Here is a 23,731-nt window from a genome sequence, read left to right on the forward strand (position 1 = left end):
GAGGGTTCCACGTAGGAGGGGCAGAGACCCGACAGAGCCTGGGGTGGGAGCCAACCTCAGACACAGCCAGCAGGGCTGAAGCCCTTAGACGAAAACCAGACTAGGGGTGTGGGGAGCTCATAAAACCCCCACCATCCAGGGACCCCCTGAGGGAAGTCACAGGGAAAGCAACCCCAGGGTGATGTCTACAACCCCGATGACCAACCTAGTGTCCGCATCTGGACAAGAGCACGCTCATGTGTGTGCATGTGTGTGTGTGTATGTACGTTAGAAGGAAATAGACAGTCCAATTTTTAAAATGGGCAAAAGGCATGAACAGACTTCACAGCAAAGAAAACCCGTATAAACATATGAAGGATTCCACCTCATCAGTAACCAGGGAGATGTAAATGAAGGCCACAATTAGATGCTATTTTCCATCCGCCAGATCGGCAAATGTTTCGGACTCTGAAGACAGCAAATATTGGACAGCACTCAGGTGTCGCTGGTGAGAACGCAACAACTCACAGCACTGTGGAAATCAATTCAGTGTCCCCCGATGAAGTCGAACCGTGCACACCGCACCCCATAACCCCAGTGCTGAGTGTGGATTAGAGAGACCCTCCCTCCCACTCTGAGGCCGACAGTGCCCACGGGAGACGCTGCCCACGCAGACAGTGCCAAGGTCAGTGCCATCTGGCACCAACAAGCTGGCAACGCTCTCCGTCCTGTTGAGAAGAGAGTGCATCTTACGCGTCAGTGAAACTCTAAGCCACAGTGTTGCACAAGCACATGGGTGGGCCTGGGAAGGAAGTGGAAGGAGAGGCAAGTCTCGGAAGGATGCAGATAGTGTGCCTCAACTTTATGGCCTAAAACCAGCAAAACCAAACAATATATTGTTTAGCAACCGACACATTTTACCAACAGGGTCTGTATAAAACGATACCAAACTGTTTTGAACTCTATAAGGGAAGGTGCTCGTACACGTAATTTAGGGAAGAGAGTCCGCTGCGGTGGAAGCGGGGGGCTGGCTGAGCTCCCGCACGGACAGAGCAGGGACTTTCTGCTGTCAGGTGAGGAGACGGTTAAGGGAAGCTCCTCACAGCATCACACTTTACACAACAAACAGGGCATATACGACCTTGAGTGAGTACCGAATGCTCTGCTAGGAAAAGACCATCAAAATGACTTCTGAGGCTCGGTTTCCTGTAACCACCGCAGCACCGTCCTAGAATCCCACTGCACTGAGGTCCTCACAGGCTAACAGCTCCACAGTGTTTTTCGCACAGTGAGCTGCAGGCCCAAGTCCAGTGTAAGATGCTGATATCCTGACAGGATGTGCCCCCACTGCCAGGTCCCAGTCCCCACCCTCATGTCCAGGCCACCTGGCCTGTCCTTGCTGGCACTGAGGACAAGCAGGCTCCGCCCAGCACAGGGCACACCCTGCCCCACCCCTTGTGAAGGGCCTGGAAGGAGGGCAGAGACAGGGCTCCTCGGGAGGCAGAGGCCCCACTCAGACCAGAGGCAGACGCTGAGACTTGAGAGCGGTCAGGAGCAGGCTCCAGGATGGGATGCAGGGAGGCTGCAGTGCTGGGTGTGCTCAACCCCAGCGAAAGGAAACCTGGGCCTCAAGGAAGGGGCAGGGCACTGAGGCCCTAAGTTGGGTGTCCCCTCCCTAGGGGTGGACTGGACAGCTGGGGAGGGCAGGCCCAGTGGAGTGTGGAGTGACGGTCCAAACCTGGAGGGTCGCTGCAGTGGGGGGGAGGGGGACTGGGCCCAGCCCTGACCCAGGAGCAGGCTGCTTCTAGGAAGAGGAACCAACCCCCCCACACAAAACTCCGGGAAAGGAGGAGCAGAGTGGAGATTCCCAAGACCCCCAAGAAAGGCAAAGCCTGGACTGAGGCCAGGGTAGAAGGGGATGATTGGGAGCCGAGGAGCATGTTGAAGACGGGAGCGATTCAGATGGTCCTCACTGCCCTCCTTGCGCCCCCCTGCCCCCCCATGTCCCTGCAGGACCATGAGGGTCCGGGAGACGCTTTGGTCAAGGCTGTGGGGCAGAAGTGTCATTGCATCATCCAGACAGACACTTACAGAGCCCCGGTGAGATTCCTCCACCACTCTGGTCTCCACTGGGAGCTGGGTGAAGCCGAAAAGGGGGCTGCCCTGTTAGTCTGGGTCCTGAAGCCAAAGCACAGGCACAAAGCCACCTCCAACACACTATGGACAGGAGACAAGCAAAAAGCAGCCTGAGACAGTGTCATTTGTTACTGCAGCCAAACAGCGTGAGCTGACTGCTACAGTGGGGGCTGTGACATGCTCAGTTCAGCAGATGGGATGCTAAAGCCCACACAAATCCACTGTGCGGTCCCCAGCAGCAAGGCCGCTGAGGCCTCTCATCTCTTCTTCAAAGTGGAGTGGACAGCGAGACTCAGGTGGCCATTCCCACAAGGGAAGCTGGTACCGAGGGTGGGCTATGTCTGCCAGTCATTGATCCGAGCAGGTCCTGAGCCACTGAGACCCACACCGCAACTCTCACATTTACAGCCACATGCCTCCTAATTTCACATCCATTCTCCTGCCAGTGGCAAGAGCATTTTGAGGGAAAAATGCAAATTTGGGAGGCATGAGGGAGCTCTTCACCATGCTAAAAACGGAGCTGAAATGAGCCTCCCTCCCCTAGGGCAGAAGCAAGGCAGAGCCGCTCGTGGCCCTAAGGCGGAGAGCGGCGGGGGCCAGGGCCTTGGCCTCACTCAGGCAGCCTCCCTAGACCCACTCCAGGCTGGGCCAGAAGAAAGGGACACAGCCGTTCGTCATGGGCCTTGTGAGTGTGCAGGAGCCTGGCTCTCCGGGACAGCACTGGGGACAATCTAACAATCCCAGGGTCACACACATCCCCTTGTCCCCTTTGCTTTTGTTTTTTCTTTAGAAGCTTTTCATCTGTCTTGTTGACAGCGTCACTGCGGCAGCACCTGCGTATCAGGGGGATGGAGACCACGGCACCAGCGTGGCCAGGAAAGGCCGCAAGCCATGCTGCACAGGCCTAGAAACAGCCACCGCCTCCGCCTCCGCCACATGCACATCAGGGGACTCTGGTGGGAACCATGCAGAGACCTCACAGAGACCATCCTCAGCAACTGTCCTTCCCTCCCATGCCCCTCGCAGAGCGGCCAGGTGCACCACTGCTCCCTAGGCCTGGGGTCTGTGTCCAACGAAAGAGGGCACAGGGGACCCTGAAGGGTGGCCAGCCACCCTCCTGGAGAGCAGTAACCCATGGGGCTATCTGTGGTGCCGACGCTCAGGCCTAGAACCCATCCGTGGATAAGGGTGCCCATTTAAATGATGGGTAGGCTGAGGCCCAGGATCACACAGAAGGTGAGTGACAGGTCAAGCCCAGCTTCCCGCCCCCACCTGTGGCCAGACCTCTGTCCTTCACGCACTGAGCCATCGCAGGGACCTCATCCAAGGACGCCTGCTCGGGGCTTCTCTCGGAGCTGGCGATTCCCTGCAGTTGGGGCTCAAAAGAAGAAGCCAGACTACCCAAAATCACAATCAAGAAAAGACAAGGAGGTTGAGAGGGACTAAGGTTCTCCTGCTCGACCGTCCCACCCATGCATGGGCTGTGAGCAGCTCGCGGGCCGCACATCTCTCATCCCCGGCAGGGCTGCCTTGAGCCCTGCCTCCTGGAAGCATCAATGAGGCCCTGAGAGTGCTCACCCAGGAGACAGGCCCCACGGCTCATTAGAGGAGCAGCTCACATCTGTGGTGCCTCCTCGGGCAGGCACCGCCACACGCCACACGCCACACTCCACGCCACACCCTTCTATCTGCAGAGCACGCACTTGTGAGCGACCCTGTTTGATGTCTGGGTGGTGTGTTTGGTTTAATTTTGTTGTTTTTCTTTTCTGCTGTCGTGAGGTAAACAGACATGCTGTTCTGGTTCCTAGAGAGGCCAGATTAATAACTCATGAGCAGCAGGAAGGAGGGGGGGCTGGTTGGGCACCGGGCACTGGGGTCTTCATCCTGGCTGTGTCCCCGACAGGTTGTGTGACCCAGACAAGGTGCCAAGCCTCTCTGGGCTTCTTCTCCTCATGTGCAGATGGGGACTGAGGGTAGAGGTGGTGCTGGTGTTGAGTACTCTGGACAAGAAGGGGCTCCTGTACCCCACTTCCCACCCCACAGAGCAGGCGGGCCTGGGTTCGAGGTCTGTGCTGCCGTGGCCAACTTCATTGTGACTTTGGGGAGTGGCCCCCTTATCTGAGCCTGCTGGACTGCGCCTATGACATGGGGGGGGGGATGATCAGAGAGCCCAGCCGGGCGTGGCTCAGTGGTTGAGCATTGACCTAGGATCCAGGCAATCGGGGTTCAGTTCCCAGTCAGGGCACATGCCCGAGTTGTGGGCTCGATCAATGACTCTCTCATCATTGATGTTTCTATCTCTCTCTCTCTCTCCTTTCCTCTCTCTGAAATCAATAAAGATATATATATTTTTTAAAAATGATCAGAGAGATTAAGCAATGTGCTCAAGGTCACACCGAGTTGCTACTGAGAGTTGGGATCGGGACTCTGGGCCGAGCTCATCTGTGAAGCAAACAGCAGTGGCTGCCCCTGTTCAGTGCAGCTTCTGAAAAAGGGGCTCCTGCTCTGAGTGAGGACAAGATGCTGGGCCAACTGGGGCCTCAAGAACACTGTTTTTCTGAACTTGAAGGAAAATATCTCATTTGCATACTATTTGCATACAGCTGCTGAAAATGAGCCCAAATTCCCCACCACTTTAAAACCGCATTGTTTCTGCCTTGAAAGGGACCATCCCACGCAAACACCCATCCCCAAGTCACCCTGCCATGGGGTGGTGTCCCCTCGTCACCTCTTTCTGGAGCAGCCAGGGGTGATAGCAGGCAGAGCTGAGGACATGGGGTATGCTGGGCAGAGCTCACTGTGAGCCCAGGGCCCCTGCACAGCTGGCCTGGTGAGTCTGAACACTCAGGAACGCGGGGACTTCGAGCTCCACAATGATCCTGTCGGCCTCTCAAGACCGCTTCCATCCCCCCTCTCAGAGGCCTTTCCAAGTCGAACCAGACCTTGTTGATGTCTCCTCCACCCTGGCCTGGCCCAGTGCTGGAGTGTAATTAGCCACTAATTACAGTGGGTGGTAGATGGTAGATGTGGCAATTTCTCCTGGGCCTCAAGAACACCCCTAACCCTGGTCCATAAAATAGAAATGTCTTGGAGACCCCAAGCCACCATCCCCACCCCCCCGCAGAGCACTCCCAGCACCCAAGGTGAGCGCCATGTGCATGAAGACGCACCAGGGTAAGGGGTCAGCCCTGGGGCTCCACGACTACTCCCAAGGGAAGGCCCCCTTCTCCGTCTGAGCAGAGACCTGTTCTTGGATAAAGAGAAGGCAACAGGGGCCCTGCCTGGGAAAGGTTGAGGTCCTCTCTCGGCCTGGGAGGGAGCTAGAATGAAGGCTTATGTCATCCAAGCCACCCAGAGCCAGTGAGCACAGTCCCAGGACCAAGAGCCTGCAGGCTCCACACACCCGACCCAAGTCAGTGCCCACCAACAGCACAGACAGCAGGCATGTCACCCCATGTCCCCCATGTCATGGTGTATGGATGGGTGGGTGGTGGATGGATGGGTGGATGGATGGGTGGATGGATGGATGGGGGGGGGGGTGGTAGATGGTGGATGGATGGATGGATGGATGGATGGATGGATGGATGGATGGATGGGTAGGTAGTGGGTGAATGGATGGATGGGAGGGTGGGTGGATGGATAGGTGAATAGATGGATGGATGGATGGATCGGTAGTGGATGGATGGATGGACGGATGGATGGATGGATGGATGGATCGGTAGTGGATGGATGGACGGGTGGGTGGTGAATGAACTGGTGGGTGGGTGGGTGGATGGATAGGTGAATAGATGGATGGATGGGTAGGTAGTGGGTGGATGAATGGGTGGATGGGTGGGTGAAGGATGGATGGATGGATGGATGGATGGATGGATGGATGGGGGATGGATGGATGGATGGATGGATGGATGGATGGATGGATGGATGGATGGATGGATGGATAGGTGGGTGGATGGGTGGGTGGATAGATGGATGAATGGGTGGGTAGGTAGGTGAATGGGTGGGTGGATGGATGGGTGGATGGATGGATGGATGGATGGGTGGCCGATGGATGGTAGCCCCACTATCCAAACACTGAGTGGCTTCATGAAGATGGTGAATGGGGTGAGGAGCAGAACCTTGGACCAGGAGGACTTTGGGGCATCCACCACCCAGCAGGTCATACTGGACTCTGGCATCTTCCATGCAGTCCAATCCACATTAATTCCATTTGCCCAGTGGAGTAGCAATAATGCTCGTAAGAGACATGGCCACACCACTCACGTCTGGGAACCCCACCCCAGCACACCCTCCCTCACCGACTTTGCAATTCATTCTGGAGCCTGGATCAATTTCCAGAAGGGTCACTTCAGCCCACTGCAGAGTATTACAGGGAAATTCATTCTCTTTTCTAGGAGTGTTCTGGGAAGTGAAGCAATTAGCTGATCTTAAAGGGACACATACTATCAATTGTAATTCAATTACTAGGCTTAACTCTTTGGGAATGGGGCCCATGGCCAGGAAGGTGCTGGCTAGTGTGCAGTCTACCAGTGTAGGCTCTGGGATCTGCAGCAGATGGGTGGATGCTCAGTGGCCCCAAACCTGGGCCATATTCTGGGATCTGCCTCACTACAGCCTTTCCTAGGTGAGGCCGGGGGCTGGGAAGCCAAGCTTAGGTTCTGCCCTACGGTCCAGGCATCAAGCTCACAAGACAAAGGCTGCAGGCTCACCAGGTCCGCATACTGATCCCACCTCCATGGACTTCCATGTTCCTGCCCCAACCCGCCACACACCAATCTTGACCTGGGTCAGTGAGTGCACTTGGGCCTGCAGTGGATGGGGCCTCTCTCATGAGAGGCTGGTCAGGAGAAGGAGGCACCCGAGAAAGGGGCACAGACAGGCAGCCACAGTGTGAGGGAGCAGCACAGAGTGGGAGTGTCTGGGCACAGGCAGCTAGCTTGAAGCTGTGTCCCTCCAGCCACTGAGCTGGGCCCCTGGGGCGGGCCGGCCTCAGCTCCTCACACCAAAGGCAGGTGGGGCCTGACTCCCCAGGCAGCCTGGGGGATACACCAGAGGTGTAGATCCTACCAGGAGCAAGGATGGGAACCCAGTTCCAAGCAGAAGTCCAGTCCTCATTGCTGGGCTGTGAGCTCAAGGCGAGGCTGGTCAGGGGCCTGAAGGAACGGGGCCTGCACTGGGGGGCGAGGTGGCCTTGGAGCTGACTGGGATAGAGTCCAGAATGGAGTCCTCCTATAGCACCAAGCAGCCCCAACTGTGGTGTCCAAGGGTGACAGGTACTGGGAGCCATGTGCCAGGTGTGGGCACCAGAGAGAGGGCGGGACAGCGAGTGTGAGGAGGCGAGACTGAAAAACACCTTAGCTAGTAAATGTTTAAATCATGCAATTATTTCTTGATTGCTTCTAAAACTAGAACTCATTAAAAGCTCTCACAGAACCTTCTTTCTCTTCTTTCACTGGTACCGCGGAATAACAACCTTGCATGGGACATGATAAAACCTTGGTGCATGCGTGTGCGCCCTCTGAAAATACCACTGCATTTTCTCTATCACACAGTCTCTTCTTATAATTAGGATCTTGGCAACCATCCACCTACAGACGCTGGTTCCAGTTAATGGAACAAGCAAACTTTGTGTTGGCTTATTAGGTATTTATAGTTCGATACTAGCCAGATCAACCACCCCGCACTCCAGTGCACGCCAACGACAGGAGGGGAGCCACACCGACTTTGGGAGGGGGCTGGGCCTGGGGCTCTGCTCAGCCTGGAGGCTGCCTCCTGGCCCACTCCTTATCCTTAGCCTCCTCCCTCCTAAGCCTGCCAGGCAGCCATGGCAACAGAGCAGCTGGTGCTCTGAGCTCTGCACCTGGGTCAGGTGACACAATGCTCTGGAGGCAAACAGGGAGCACTGGCACTCACAGGTGAGGTCAGGTGACACGGGCCTTGCAGGGGGAGCCTGGCAGAGCTCCATGGACCAGACCAGTGCCTGGCAAGCCTACTATGTGACAGCAGTGGCTTGGGGCATGTGCCCATCTCATCCGATCTCTGCTACCCCAGGGAGATGGGGCACTGCATTACCCTGCAGACAGGAAGAGCCAGACTCAACCAGGGTAAAGGAACTGCCATGGGGACAAAACTGGCTCTGCCACTACCTGGTAGGTGACCTCAGTGACCTACATCCTTCTCATCTGGGAAAGAGGCCAGCGCAGGGGCAGGTGTCAGAGCACCGCAGTTAGGACAGTCCTGCTCTCCAGGCAGGCGGCCTGGACACAAGGCCAGCTCTGCTCCACAGGAGCTGCATGGCCTGAGTCAAGGCATGACTTCTCCAAGCCTTCAATAAAATTGGAACATAGGGGTCTCCCTCTCACAGGGCTTTCGTGGGGGCTGACAAGAAGATGCGTAGAGATAAAAACTGCAGGGCCTTTCATCAACAGAGAACTCATCCACCCCACCCTCCCCATCCATCCACCATGCAACCTTTGTTCAAGAAACAGTCACTGATGCCCCAACCGGCCTGGCTCAGTAGTTGAGCTTCACCCTATCCACCAAAACGTAGCGATTCTGACCAGGGCACATACCTGGGTTGTGGGCTCGAACCCCAGTAGGGGGCATGCAGGAGGCAGACGATCAATGTTTGTTTCTCTCTCCCCCTCCCCCTTCCTCTCTCTAAAATCAATAAAAACATATTTTTTTAAAAAACAGTCACTGAGTGCCCAGTGTCATGCGTCCTTTCAGGTGCTGGGAACACAGCAATGACAGGTAAAACCCCTCCCTCCGTGGGCTTACATGCTTGAGGACTGAGATAAACAACAAGATAATTAACTAAACAGTATGTCAGACAAAGCAGAAGGAGACTGAAGTCTTGCTGCATAGCCACAGAGACCCCAGATCCCCTCTCGGGCCCACAGGCTCAGCAGCAGAGGGCACGGGATGGAGGGCATGCAGCCTGGGACAGGCAGTGGGAACTCCACCCTGCAGCCAGGCCCCAGGCAGGGGAGGGCTAGGGCTCTAGCACAGCTGCAGTGGGCGAACAGGTTACCAAAGGGCAGCAAACAGGCCTGGGGGCAGAGCTGCCGGCCACCTGGCTGCCTGCTGGCCCACAGTGGGAAGTGTAACCAGGCCTGGGCATGACTTAATTGGGGGGCCAGATACCACCTGGCATGTCGACCCTGCATCTTCTACCCACACCCAGCCTGTTGCCACTGCTCAAATTCAGTTAGAGCTGGAGCCCTGTCACAGGATGGAATATGCCTCCCCTCTTCTCCACTCTAGACAGGGCTCTGGCAGGAGGCAGCAAGCTGCCTGCACTTGCCCCAGTGGCACTAACACCTGGCCCTTGGGGTCCTAGAAGGTCTGGGGCCCCCAAGGCCTGGCCCACCTGGGACAGTGTCAGGGAGGTGCCCTCGGCTGGGAGGCCGGAGACCAGCTGGCCTCTGGATCAGGGGCAAGGAGAAAGAGTGCGCTCCCACTGCTGGGACACCCCACCCCAGACCTGACCCTGCATGTGCAGGCCTCAGCTCAGCTGGGCATGGCCCTCCTGACGTACCTCACCCAGGAGGGGCCAGCAATGCTTGGTCAAATGCCAGGGCTGCCAGCAGTGCCCAAGTTGGGGGTCAGATGGCATGGCCCATCCTGTGGCCTCCAAGCCGGTAATGATGTCCTGCCTGGACGCAAGCGTGGGCCAGCCTCCTGCTCATAGGTCAACCACTCTGCCCTCTGCAGCTGCAGCGCCCTTCCCATCCCTCACCCCGTAGTCAGAGAGACTTACTGAGCCAAGCAAAAGATGGAACCGTCTCTGCACTTGATCCTGCTCTGGTCGTCTCCGCAGGAGGGAGCCTGTCTTCCCACACAGGGTGGGGTGTCAGCACAGGGTCTGAGGAGGGCCGGGTGCCTCACCAGGCTGACCCAGGGAGGGGGCCCTCAGAGTGTGAGACCTGCTGGGGGCAGACACGTGACAGGTCCTGAGCTGTTGACCTGCCAGGTCCCTGTTTTTTTAGAAGCTATTGCTTTCAGGGACCTTTGTTCCAGAAGCCAAGCCCCTGGGAGCTTCAGGGTGGGCAGGCCCTCAGGAAGCACTGCTCCAACCCCTCCTGCTGCAGGTGAGGGCCTGAGGGCAAGGGAGGAGGACTGTGTCACACCAGGTACAGGGCTCAGTCCCACCCAGAGTGCCGCACTCTCAATGCACTGCAAGCACACCGGATACCCACACACCAGTCAGGGCCACAGGCCTCTGGCAGTTGTCACAGACTATCTGTGGCTATAGGCACATTTGGCAGGCTGGACTGCACACGTGGGAACTTGAGAAGACAAAGAACCACCACGTGCTGGCAGCACCATGAATTGCAGGTTCAGAACCCTTGGGCCAGAGCGAAGCAGACTCCTGGAAGTCTCAGTGCAGCAAAGGAAACAGTCACAGGGACTGAGACTCACCTCCCAGAGCAGGCCCTAGCTCCGCCAGATGGCTGTGCCCTACTGAGAAACCCAGGGAGGCAGCAAGAGACATCAGATGAATTCTGACGGGTTCCCTGGACTCTGACCTCTCCACGCTTAACACAGAGGGCAAGGAGGGGCCATCCGCATGGCTCAGGCAGGAGACAGCCTCAGTCTGTTGACCACATGGTGAGTGTTGCCAAAACAGGGCTGGCCCAGCTCTTCCTGGACAGCCAAGAGTCACGGTACCAGGGGATCCAAGGGCACATGTGTACATGCACATACACACGCATGCTAGGCCCTCACCTCGATCTGCAGCTTGGCCTCCAGGTCCTCCTTGGTGAAAGTAGCGCCTGCTCCTGGCCCTGCCATGTGCTGCCACCCCCACTGAAGATCTTGTCGTCAGCCAGCTCAGCAGAAGGGTCCCGGGGAATCTACTGATGACAGACAGACCGTTACCATGGGTACACCTTGCTGCCACCAGACCCAGGCTAAGTCTTCTTTCCAGCTAGCAGCAGGCAGCTCCACCTTGAGGCTAAGCCTCAGCGCAAGGGCACCAGGAGCCTCCAGGAGTTTGTGCTCCCCACCCCCCACTCCATCAGCCTCCTGGGAAGGGGAAAGGCCCCAGCCTGGGCTCTACAGGATGCAAGTGTGTGTCAGAGGCATGTGCCCCAGGCTGGCCACCTCCTGCTCACAGGTCGACCACTCTGCCCTCTGCAGCCATAGCGCCCCTCCCATGCCTCGCCCCGTAGTCAGGGAGGCAGCTCCTGAGTCCCTTTCTTGGCTTGGGGGTGGATGGAGGAATGTCCCACCCTGTTTCTTGGGGGACATTCCCACAAGGCTGCCAGGTGCTGGGGCTCTGTAAATAGTGGGCAAGGATCAGAGACAGGTGGACATGGGGCCCCTGCCCCTTGGCACATGTGCTCACCTCCAGCCACCCCAGGCCTGGCTACACTGAGCACTCGGCAGGACCCGCAGTCCAGTCTCAACCAGGGTCACACAAAAGACCCTACAGAGAAGGCTCCATGTTCCTGGCCCTCCCGGATTGACTCCAGGGGGCTTCAGGGGACCCAATGAGGTGGGTGGCCCTGCAGACCCCGTGAACACGTCTCTCATAGGCAGCAGTTACAGGGCTATGCTTGTCCTCCAGCAGACCCGACCCCTTGCCGAGAACACAACCAGGAGAACACAACCTCAAGTCTCAAATTCTTCCCACACGCATTCAGGGGTGTGATCGCCTGCCCAGTGCCAGGCCTGGGGACAGAGCCACAGACAGCGAGAACCCAGTGCGCAGCCATACTTGCTGGGCACAGAAACCGAGAAATCCACAAATAAGAACTTCAGCACCATTGTGACAAATGCCAGGAGGGCAGGAGTGGCCACCTGCAGGAGGCCAGGGGGTAATGGCACCAGGGGCACCAGGGCCATTGGAAGGACAGGTGTGATGCCAGGAGCTCCTTCTGTAACTGTGCCAGGCTCCACCACTGGTTACACCCATTCTCAGTCACAGGACGGCTGCCCAGTCCCACAATGGAGTGGTGAAGCCCTGCTAACCCAGTCCTCCCTCCCAAGCCTGCCTTCTCCCTACGTACATGCTACTACAGGAGACACCTCTTCCCCCAGTCAGCAGAAGCCTTTAAATAAATTTGTGGATAGATGCATATAAAATTAAAGATCTAAAAAATCTGTTGACAAGCGCTACTGGGCCAAGGCAGCAATTATCACCTCCCTTCCGGGTGTGGGCGGGAGGAAGTGAGCAGTGCCTGGCGGGTGGGTGGGAGCAGGAGGGGGCTGGCCCAGCCTCACGGCCTCCCTTTCTGCAACTCCAGCCCCTCCGGAAGCTGAAGCACTCAGCCCCATGGGAGGCCCCGGTCAAGTCTCACACAGTCTCATGGCCTCCATGTCCTCACCTTTAGACTGGGAATACTGGTCCTCACCCCAAGGCCAAGGTTGCCAGCTGCTGTGCAGAGGTGTGGTGGCTGGGACCCCGCGTGCCCTCCCCTCCACAGGTACCAGGCTTCCCTCCCCAGTGGCTCGGGACAAGAGACAGGCCAGGAAGACATAGCTTAGCTGCTGACCCCACCACAGTCCTTCCCTTTTCTGAAAGGACCAGAAAGCACCCCTTTATTCTCTGTACAAAGGCCCAATTTGGGTCTTCAGCTCCGAAGCTGGGATCAGGAGTTGCTGGCACTGCATTAGGCCGGACGGAGGGGCCGCCTGTGATGCTTTTCCAGCTCCAAGCGTCAACAAAGGCGGCTTTCTCCTCCCTCCAGGGCCAAGGGTCTGGGTCCCATTCTGACACGTACGAAAAGAGCCATAGCCCAACGTAACTGCTGGAGAGCAGGGCTGAGTGGTTTCCCGTGAGAAAGATGAAGCCCTGAGGGTTGTTCCAGGAGGCTGGGAGGACAGCCCCACCCCAGGGCCAATGAGGAGCATCCAGGGGCCTTGGGGATTCTGGGAAAGAGGCCATTTCTCTCAGTGCTCCAACCTGGGCTCCATGCAGGAACATCCATAACCCTGTAGGAGGGCAGGGCCAGGGTGCAGGGCATGGGCCAGTCACACACTTGGGAAACAGCTCTGTTTAGCAGCCAAGGCCGGTCAACTTCTCTGAACAGCAACAACTCTACTTGCTAGCTGATGGAAGTTTCTGGAGACTTGTCAAAGCCCAGACCACCAGAGCTGGCATGACTGTAGCCATCCCCCAGCCCTGTATGAAAGGGGCACACAGCAAGGGGCAACTCTACCCCTGTGCCTTGCAGGGAGACCCCAGCAGGGAAGGTCCAGCTGGCCCAGGGGGTGGGGTTCACCTTTACTGCTGCTTGAGAGCACAGGGCAGGAGCCAGCCCCAGATGAACGCAGGACCCGGCTGAGGTTGTGGCCAACCTTAGCTAAGGTGGCCCACTCCAGGGAGGTTTGCTGCTCACTGCCACCCCAGCACTGGCTGATGAGAGAGGCAGGTGGTGGGCACCCTGGCTCCTGCCGGGACTGCCAGTCTGTGGACAGTGGCCCCGAAGTGGGGAGCATCAGCGCAGCAACAATCGCTGTGTGGAGCAGGGTGGTAGCGACCCCACTGTGCACAGCTACCATAATTCCTGAAAATTAGCTCATCTTTCATAAGTTCTCAGAAGTACTACTAACCATTCTCCTTTTTAAAAAAATTCTACTGAAACATAAATCTGCCGTTTCACTGGGTGTTGTGTTGCTGTGAGTGTTCGACATGACTTCTGGTGGAGAAATAAGGGCCTTTCTGCTGGGGATGCACCTGTGGTGGGATTGCAAGGTCAGGGGTGAAAAACAGTGTACCGTAAGATGTTTTCAAATAGTGTTCCAGGGGGGTACCACTTCCGCTCCCATGAGCAGTGTGAGATTTCCAGGGGCCCCCGCCGTCACCGCGCAGCACCGTCTTCGTTATTTTGCTGGGTGTGAGGTGTGGTGGGTTCACTTTGCCCTCTTCCCATGACACATGCTGAGAGCACGTCCCCTCCAGCCATGTGTCTGCCTGAGGCTTTTCCCCTTTTTGGTTTCTGAATTGAGCTACTGTTTTCTTATTGACTTGTGAGAGATCTTTATATATTATGGCTGTAAGTCCTTTTCAGATGTGTTGTGCAAATACCTTTGCTTACTCTATGGGCTTCCTCTTCACTCTCTTAAGGGTATGTTGACTTTAACAAAGTCAAGTTCAGCAACCTATTTCTTTATGGTCCGGGCTTTTTCACCTGGGTAACAAATGTTAGCACACCACAAAGAGGTAGGTGAAGGTAATTTCTTTAAGAGTTTTAACAGGGCCTTTCCACTGTTTTCTGGCTTCCATTGTTTCTTTTAAGAAGTCAAATGTAAGTCTTATTGCTCCTTTTTTAAATAATGTGACTTTTTTCTCAGGCTTTAATCAGCTTTTAAGATTTTATTTTTCCCTTTCTTAATCAAAATTTTATTATGATGTGACTGAGGGTGGTTTTTAAGAAAGAGGATAAATTTATCCTATTTGTCATAGAGCTTCTTCAATCTATGACCTGAAGCATTTGGACAGTTTTGGAAAATTCTCCATCACCTCTTCAAATATTGTCTCTTTCCCATCTGTCTCTCCCCCTGCCCTCATTCATCGAGGACTCCAATTATGCTCTTTTCTAGGTTTTTTACTCATGGGAGGATTGGTCTGATACAAGGTAGCCATGCTCAACAAGCGGAACTGCTAACCATTACCCCGTACCAAGCCCAGGACACAGGCCTAAGGTCAAATGTCAATGTTTTAAAAGATCATTTGTCCAGACCAACCCCTCAGACTGAGGCCCTGCCCTCAGCTCCTCCTGCTCTTGCCTGGAGCAACAGCTTGACCCTGTGCTGTCCTCTCACACCCACAGGCCATAGAGAATCTCTGGCACCCACCTGCTGTCTGCCATCCCTCTCGCCATGGGAAGAAGAGCTCAGGCCTTTTCCACAATTTTCTGTTGGAAACAGCACAGGAGGGATGTGGGAAGAACAGAAAAGGCAGAAGGAGAGGAGAAACAGTCAGACAGACATTACACATTGGATGATGATGGCCAGCAGAGCACACCCACCCCGGACAGTGCAGCCCTCAGGGTCTTGGGAAAACTGAGCATGTGGCTGGGCCCTGCCAGCGACCTGCGGGACAGCCTCATCCAGGCACCTAACTCCCTAGGTCTATTTCCCCACCCATCAGAAGGAGTGACACCTGGCTTCCCACCTCTTGGGAAGCTGTTATGCAGCCATCTCCTGGGCGGCACCAAAAGCTCACTATCCTTCCCTACACACGCCCTGCGGTCACACCAGCTGGATCCTGGTGACTGTCAAATGCCCACAGCTGGCCCACCCTCTGCTGTGGGGGCTGGGACCATACCAGCCCAAACTAGGGACAAGACAGCCAGAGTGGGTGCCCAACAGAGTGAGGCCCACCCACCCAGCTGGCGGTCTTGTCCTCCCAGCCTCCCCTTCTGCGCCACTCCATTGTATCAAATGGCGTCAGAGAGCCGAGTTTTTAGGCAGTCCAACTGAAGCCACTTCCACTGCAGAGGGACTGGATCTTAGGTGCAAGGCCTGGCCTGCCCCACAGCCCCTCCTCCCAGCAGGCTTCAGGTCCCACACTCCTGTGCTCTCCTGGCAGCAGCCGCATAGCCCCCCTTCTATACCTATCCCCAGACTTGCTGTCATAATCCCACCTCTGCCGTTAGAATCGGCTCATCCCCATTCACACCATCCCCGCAGATGCCAGCACAGGCTCCAAGACACGGCCAGCATCGCCATGGACACCAGCACCACCCAATCCTGCACACGACTTCAGCACTGACCACAGAGCCAGCACTGCTCCAACACAATACACTTGCCTGGTCCCTGAAACAACCCTCACAGGACTGTGGTAATCCCCATCTAAAAGCTCAGGAGACCTCAGCCTGAGTTCTAAGTGGCCTATTCAGGGCCACCACAGGGCCCACGCACCCAGCACTCAAAGCTGTGTCTCATCACCAGCGTCAGGACTGCAGCCATAAAACCATGCCTTCTGCCACCAGAACCTCAGCCCTTACACACGGCCTCTGGCCTCCCAGGGGAGCAGGCCTCATCTGTCCTGTTCACCCCCGCACCTCAGGTGACCAGAACAATGCCGGGCACAGAGCGGGTGCTCCAGACATACCACCAAATATGGGAATGGACCAGCCAGCACTGAGCCTGGCACTGCCCACTCTGGTCAGCTGTGAGCTCTACCAGGCCACCGGCAGCCCCAACCCTCATCTCTCACCACACACACCAACATAAAGCCACACTGGTCCCAGTATTCTCATGACCAAGATGCAGACACGAGCTCCAGGCCCGCTTCTGCTCCCAGCACCTCCTGTCATCTCCCGAGAGCCCTGGCCATTACCCAGACCCTGTGTCTCAAGTCACAGACTAAGCCCACCCCAGCATGGGGGCTTCTGTGTAGATCCAATTTGACCTTGGCCCCTCACCCCTCCACTGCCACCCCGCACTGCCATGCAAGCCCATGATGAGAAAGAGCCACTGAGGTGAGACCAACTTTGAGTGGACGCCTTTCCAAGGTCCTGGGCTTGCGGGCCTAATGGTCCCCATGTGGCTGCAGCTCTGTGCACATGCAGCCTGGTTCAGAGTCCAGCTGAGGTTCTCCTCATTGGCACCACAGCCTGAGCCTCTCGCACAGACAGATCTGCCCCACGCCACCCCTCCTGTCACTTGTTCCCACCCAGCTACAGGATGCCGCCCTCCCGTCCCCTCCTGGCCTCCAGGGGAACATACCCCGGAGCAGCCCCGCAGCAGCTCCGACATCTGCTCCATGGCACTGGTGCGGGCCGTGATGGTGTGGTCAGTTTCCTGCTGTGCCGTGTGCCTGAGGCGGGCAGGGGTGGAGGCGGGAGTGGGGAACCCGGGCAGGGAGACAGGGAGGAACGGCGAAAGCAGAAGGGAGGGCAACACTGAGAGGGTAGGAGACGCGGAGAGAGAAGAGGGGAGAGGGGAAAACCAGCAGGAAGGCAAGAGGCAGAGAGAAGACAAGGAAACCGAACGAGGAGTGGCCGAGGGACAGAGGAGGATGGGGAGAGCCAGAGTCAGGGCCAAAGGGACAGACAGATGGAAACAGAGAGCAAAAAGCAGAGGGTGGGGCTGGGAAAGGAAAGAAGGACTGGCGACTCCAGGTGAGGGGAGCCCATGCACACCGGCTCGCCACCACCAGGACCCTCACCCAGCCATGGCCACCACAGACCCTGCAGATGACCTCTGGCCTGAGTCTGCACCTGCAACCCCCACCCACCCACCAAGGAGGCCCCAGTCTTGAGCCCTCCCTGTGGCAAGGCCCCACTGGGGGTCAGCACTCATCAGGAACCTGGGGTGAGAACCTCAGAAGGAACCTGGGCCCACTCGGCTGGCCCTGCAAGTCTTAGGTGAGACCCCTACCACCACACTCAGGAACATGGGAGACAGGGGCCAGGGTCCCCTCAGCCACACAGTTCCTGATTCTGTATAACCTGGAAGGAACTGGGGAGACCCGCCCTCGCCTACTTGCAACTGATCACTACCCCTCCGACCAAGTGGCACAAAGGGCAAACCCCGCCCTCAGGCTTCCTACGGGCGCACACAGCAGGCCAGCGAAGGGGCCTGGCCTGGCTTTGGCCCCAGTGCATACCAGAGAAGCCTCCAGACCCTGTAAGCTGCAGCTGGATGCCCCCTCTGCTCCCTGCGGGACCCCCACATGCAACGCATATGGCTGACAAGGAGGGACACCCCTCAGGTACCGCAGCCCAGGTCCCTAACACCCAAGTCACAGAGCACGTGAGCACGAAACACAGAAATGGCTTTCACAGTGGGGAGGGCAGGGGTGGGACAGAAGGGACCTGAGCCAGCTTGAGGAGGCGGCCGACCAGGCCAGGCCCAGTCCATGCTTCACACCCCATCTTCGGGCCGCCTGTCTGCCACATGGGCTTCCGTGAACCCTCAGGACAGCCAAAGGGTCTGAGGCACCCCCCGTGCGGGACCCCATGGGGTTGTGAGCAAGAGCAAGCAGGGGACAGGTGGAGGGTGGAGACTGCCACCTGGGAGGCAGCCAGTGCTCCCTCCCAGAGTCCCTGCCTAACTCAGGGTGTGTCTTCAGCACCATCCAACATGTCACTGCCTTCTAGAACGTCCCATCGGCTTCCCGCTGCTCTAAATATAAAACCCAAACCTCTCAGGCACACGAGGCCCTCCTTGCTTGGTGGCAGCCCCTCTCCTTCTGGAGCCTCAAACATGCCGTGTCTGCTGCCACTTTAGGAGACGTAGCCATTTTCCCTCCCAAGGAGAGGTAGGGCCAAGCCCCTTCCTGAACTTGGACAGGCCGAGGTTACTCTGACCACAGAGGGCACCAGAAGTGACACTGTCATCAGCTGCAATGGTGATCATTGCCTTCCTTTCATGAACACTGGCACTGGAGCTAAGCCAATACACAAGACATCAGCTACCACAAATACGGGGTGCAGACGCTCCAGGTGATGCCCCAGCCGAGGTCAGCATCAGCACTGCCGATTGTGAGAGTGAAGCAGCTTCCACATGCTCTGGCCCCAGCTGTGGGGCACTGCCCCCCACCCCAGGCTAAGTGATCCCAGCTGAGACTGCAGACACCCTGGAGCCCCACGAGCCTCCCCACGGCACTAGGATTTAGATCCCACTGGCCTCAAGAGGGTCTGGTCCTAGGCTGCTATAAGGTTTCCCTGCAGAAAGGGAACTAAGCTTCATGTAGCATCCCCCAGGCCCAAGGTGACATGTAGGCACCAGCCCTGAGTTCTGGAGAAGTGGCCCTTTGCAGCTCTTCACTCATTCTGTGGCCCCAGGAAAACTCCTGCCTCTTGGCCTCAGTTTCCCTATGTGTTAAAGGAGGGACTGGGTTCAGTCAACTGGAAGGGCCCTTGGGGCCGGGCCCTTGGTCAGTGAGTCTCTGGGCCCCAGAGACAGCTCTGAGAAGTGAGTGTCAGATCAGATGAAATGGACCGTGGTCAGCCCAGTGATCAGAGCTAATTCCAGATAACAGAGGAGTGGCTGAAGGAGCACCTCCACCCCACTCCTGCTCTTCAGCAAACCCCCAGAAAGTCTTTGTGTGCAGTCATGGCTCAGGATCCTGCTGTCTGAGCTTGGGGAGGGGAAAGAGAAACAAGGCCGCCAGTGCCTGCACAAAGCTAGGCTGTGAGCACTAAGCCCCTCAAAGAGCCGTGGGCAGGCCAGGCAGCACTGTGCTGGATTAGCCTGATCCCAGCCCCTGATCCTCTCTGATGCCCAATCCAACATGTAAACCTGATGCCCAGGGAGGGAGTACTGCTCACAGAGCCAGGACCCAGTGCTGCTCCCTGGGAGTGCCTGGCCCCTGGCCAGCCCTGCTGTGGGCTGCCAGCTTTTCCTGAGTGCTGCAACACTGTCACCTCCTCCTTGAAGCCCCATGCTTGATCTCAGAGCATGCCCACCCCCCAGTCCTCCCACCTGCTCGGTGGCTTCTGCTCAGCTTCTTTATGAGTTTGGCCCTACACTGGCACCCACCTGAAACTCTGGCCCTGGTCCCAGCAGTAGATCAGGCCAGAGAGGGGAGCTCACTATAGCCCCAAGCCACACCTCAGGCCCTCCATGCTCCCCATAAGGTGCTACCAACACAGTGTGCTTGCTCCCCAAAACTCCCTCTGGGCCCCAAACCTGTGCCAGGACCCAGGACCCAAAACCACACAGACCTCCTGAAAGGGCTCATCCCAATCAGGCAGCATTAAGCTGCTGACAGGCAGCAAGGGTGAGATAGGGAAAGGCAAGGATGGAGGGTGGGAGAAAGAAAGGCCTCTTGAGGAGCTGGGGTGGGCCAAGGGCCAAGCTGAGAACACACCTGTGGGGGGGAAGGTAGAGCTCAAAAGTGCAATAAGCCCACCCCTACTCAGGCATTTGCCCTTTGGAGTACCAGGAAGTGCCACTCTCAGCTCTGATGCTATTTCCATGGAAACAGCAACAGAGATCCCCACCAGAAGAGGAGGCAGGAGTGGTCCCCACCAGTGCAGAAACATGCAGGAACCAGGGTCCACCAAGGCTGGGCATCATTGCTTCGTGCTGGGTGCTGGTTCCCTTCAGACCTCCGAGCAAGCAGGGCTGCAGGCAGCACAGTTACAAGCTGAGGACATGGGGCCCTGTCCACAGGCCACTTCCTATTGGGGCTCCTGGAACTTCATCCATTCATTCAGCTCCTACTGTGATTGGCCCAGCAGCACCCTGGAAAGCACCCCCAGAACCCAGACAAGCGAGGAGAGATCACCAACACAACCTGGGCCAAACTAGGAGCTTGTGCTGTGGGCCAGGTGGGTCCCCTTGGGGTGGCTGACAGAAATGACAGAGCCCACACCTATCTCATGAAGAAGAGAACAGCAGGTTCAACCCTGTGAGGTTCTTACGAAACTGAATTTATTCAACGTGAAGAGCTGTCCTCTCCTGAGCTCTAAGCCTGCCTTCTGTGGGCACGGCCTGTCTTCTTTCATGAAATGATGGCAATAACAAATGGCGGTATGCTTTTTTTTTTCATGTCCTTACTTGGCAAAATAAAAAAGCTGGCAACTATTAGTGTGCAGAAAACACAGAATTGGCAACTAACCACACATTCATCTCAAGTCATTTAAAAATGCTAACAGTCCAGCTGTGCACAAACTCCACCACAGACTGGGTCATGGACACTCCAGAGGCCACAACAAGCTGGTTAGGAGCTGCCCTGCAGGGAGGGGAGACAGGAAGGGGCTAAAGTGAGAGTTTCTGGACCTGAAGGGTGAGGCTGATGGGGGTGGGGCGGGGAGAGGGGGTGGCCCCGGGGATGCCAAGGCCTGTGTCAGAGAAGGTCCAGGAGACAGGTCTCTCCAAACCCATGTTGTGAAGTCATCCTTCCATCAGCCAGGCAAGGCAGCCCAGGAAACCTGGGTGGGCAAGGGCCCTGAAAGTGTCACCTGCTTGGCCCACGGGACACATCCCTCCAGGGCTCTAAACTGGAAATAGGCAGCAATACTAAGATTCACCAAAATACCGTTCCAGAGAACTCTGCTCACAACATTGAGAAGCGGAGGACTAGCCCAACCTTAGCACAGTGACTAGGCAGGTCACCAGCGTCCCCACACCTTGAGGCCATGTTTGCAGTGTGTGATGAGGGCCTTTTACTCAGGGTAAAAGGAGGGTCCAGAATGTTATTTGCTGAAATCCAATTCTATAAAGAGCGCATGGATTTGAGGAGGAGCTGGCAGAAAATACCAAAATGTTAACAGCACTCCTCAGACATCCTGCATGTTTAGATTTCTTCTAATGAGTATGTTACTTTCATAATCAGAACACAATACATACTTTTAAAAAAGGAAATAAAAATAATTAAAAACAAAATTGCACATCAAATATGCAAAGGCCCTCTGTTACCTCAAGCTCTAGAAGCCCAGACTTGGCAGGGCTTGTCTTAGCTGGTCTCAGGGAATGGACAGAGCGTGGGTGGGTGGGTGAGAGATGGATGGAAGAATGGAAGGGTGGATGGGCAGATGAATGGATGACTGCATAGATGGACAAATAGATGGACAGATGGATGGGAAGATGGATGGATGGATGGATGGATGGATGGATGGATGGATGGATGGATGGATGGATGGATGGATGGATGGGTGGATGGGTGGATGGGTGGATGGGTGGATGGGTGGATGGATGGATGGATGGATGGATGGATGGATGGATGGATGGATGGATGGATAGGTGGGTGGATGGATGGATGGATGGATGGATGGATGGATGGATGGATGGGTGGATGGATGGTGTGGGTGGGTGGATGGATAAACAAATGAATAGGTGGGTAGGTGGCTGAGTAGATGGGTTTCGTCTGTCAATTCAGAGAGGTGTAGCCTCAGCCACACATCCAACCACCCTTGGAGCCTCAGTGTCTTCATCTGTAAAATGGGAGTGACAGGTCACTGGCAGGATGCAGGGAGCTGAGGGCAGAGCTGAGTCCCCAAAAGGAAGCTGTGGGCACAATGCTTCCAGTATCACTAACTCCAAAGCATCGGAAATCATCAGGGCAGGAAACGTTAAACCCATGTATGACTGGCCCAGACCTCAGAGGTATAGCCAGCACCTGGCACAGTTCCCAAACCACGAGGCTCCTGCTGGGTAGGCCAGCCAGGTGCCTACAAGGCCACAGGTGGGTCGGGAAGGCCACGATGGTTCGGCACTTACTGATATCTAACAAGGGAAAGGTGCAGGCCCAGCAGCAGCAGGCACTGGCCCCCAAGGGTTCCTGCCCATGGGACTGGCCATCAAATGCCTGTTACCCACAGAACAACTGGGACAACTGCTAGTTTGCTTACAGCAAAGGTGGGGGGAGAGGGCTAGGGGTGGGTTCAACAGAGCCCCTTGCCACGACCTGCATGGTCTCCTCCAAGCAGGGACACCCACAGGTCACCAGAGTGGGTAAGGCAGGGAAGAGGAAGGCAAGGCTGGTTACAGTGGGGTGATACAGGGAAGGTCCTCGGGTCCAAGCATAGTGCTCAGTGGGACTCCACACCAAGCACCAGGCTCAGCCCTGCCCAAGCACCACAGGCCTCCCTGGGAACCCAGCGGTGCCTGGAGCCTCCTCTGGGCTGGTGAGGCCTAGGATGGCAGGCTACCTAGGAGAGGGTCTAGACCTCTCCAACAGATGTCGATGGCAGGAAGGAACACACAGTCTTGACTGCAGCCCATGCCCTTCGGAGAACGTCTAGTCTGCCAGCCCGCCAGCCCTTGCCCCAGGCTCAGAGAATTGGCATGAGCAGCCCAGGGTCCATGGCAAGGAAGTGGCCAAGGGAATAGGGCTTGGACACAGCCTCAGGCTCCCCCTCAGAGCACCCACCAATCCCATACCAGGCCCAGGGTGGCCTGAACACAGAGCTGTCCCTTGCCCCATGCAAGCCCACAAGGTTGGCTTCCTGCAGGGATCTCCTTTCTCCTCCCAGGGACCCAGCCCCCAAGGAGTCTTTCTGTCAGCAGCTGAACCTCTGAGCAGCTGGCCTCACTGGCCTGACCCAGGACAGGCCTCTGGGGACCTTGAAAGGAATGCCCAGTGGGAAACCGCAGGAGCGGAGTCAAACCATAAAGCCCCACTCTGCTCAGCCTCTGTGTCCACCACCTGCAACCTACTATGCAAACAGTATACCTGGCTCGCATCCTGCATTTGCAGGTGTGCTCACAAGTGTGCAGACCCTACTGTTGAGCTCAGGAATGTGGCAGACATGTTGAGGACAGTTGGTGGGGCAAAAACTGTGCAAGTAGACACATGGCTTGCCACATGAGTGCACACCTGTGTGCAGATGTGTCAATACAGCACAGCAGGTACATCTGGGCTTCCACATGGGGACACAGTACACCTGTGTACCCATCTGTGAGCCCAGCCTCAGGCTCCAAGCACAAGCCCAGCTGTGTGGCCCTCAGGTATGTGATATGTGCATGTGGTTAAGTGGCTGCCAGGATGGTATGTGGACAGGCTGGTATGGCAGTGGGCAAAGGGCACAGCTGTGCATACCCACATGCACTGCACACAGGTGCACACTCACAGGCTGTCCCGCAGCTCCTGTGTGTCACTTGGCCTCCCCAGGGACCAGAGGCTCTGCTACAAAGAGATCACTGCAGAGAGAAGGGGGACAGCCCAGCCAAGCGTGGCTCAGTGGTTGAGCATCGACCTAGGATCCAG

The 23,731-nt window shown here is 56.6% G+C and overlaps 1 protein-coding gene across 1 annotated transcript in view; it reads right to left on the reverse strand.

Moving 5' to 3' along the window:
- Positions 1–23,731, reverse strand: part of TSNARE1 (t-SNARE domain containing 1) — a 68,050-nt gene that overhangs the window by 14,542 nt on the left and 29,777 nt on the right. The window contains 3 exon segments of the mRNA XM_081116914.1: positions 10,843–10,970; positions 14,920–14,978; positions 16,798–16,827. Of these exon segments, the coding sequence (XP_080973040.1) occupies positions 10,843–10,970; positions 14,920–14,978; positions 16,798–16,827 (217 nt within the window).

The sequence above is a fragment of the Miniopterus schreibersii genome, assembly GCF_964146895.1.
Source record: "Miniopterus schreibersii genome assembly, chromosome: 17".
NCBI lineage: Eukaryota > Metazoa > Chordata > Mammalia > Chiroptera > Miniopteridae > Miniopterus > Miniopterus schreibersii.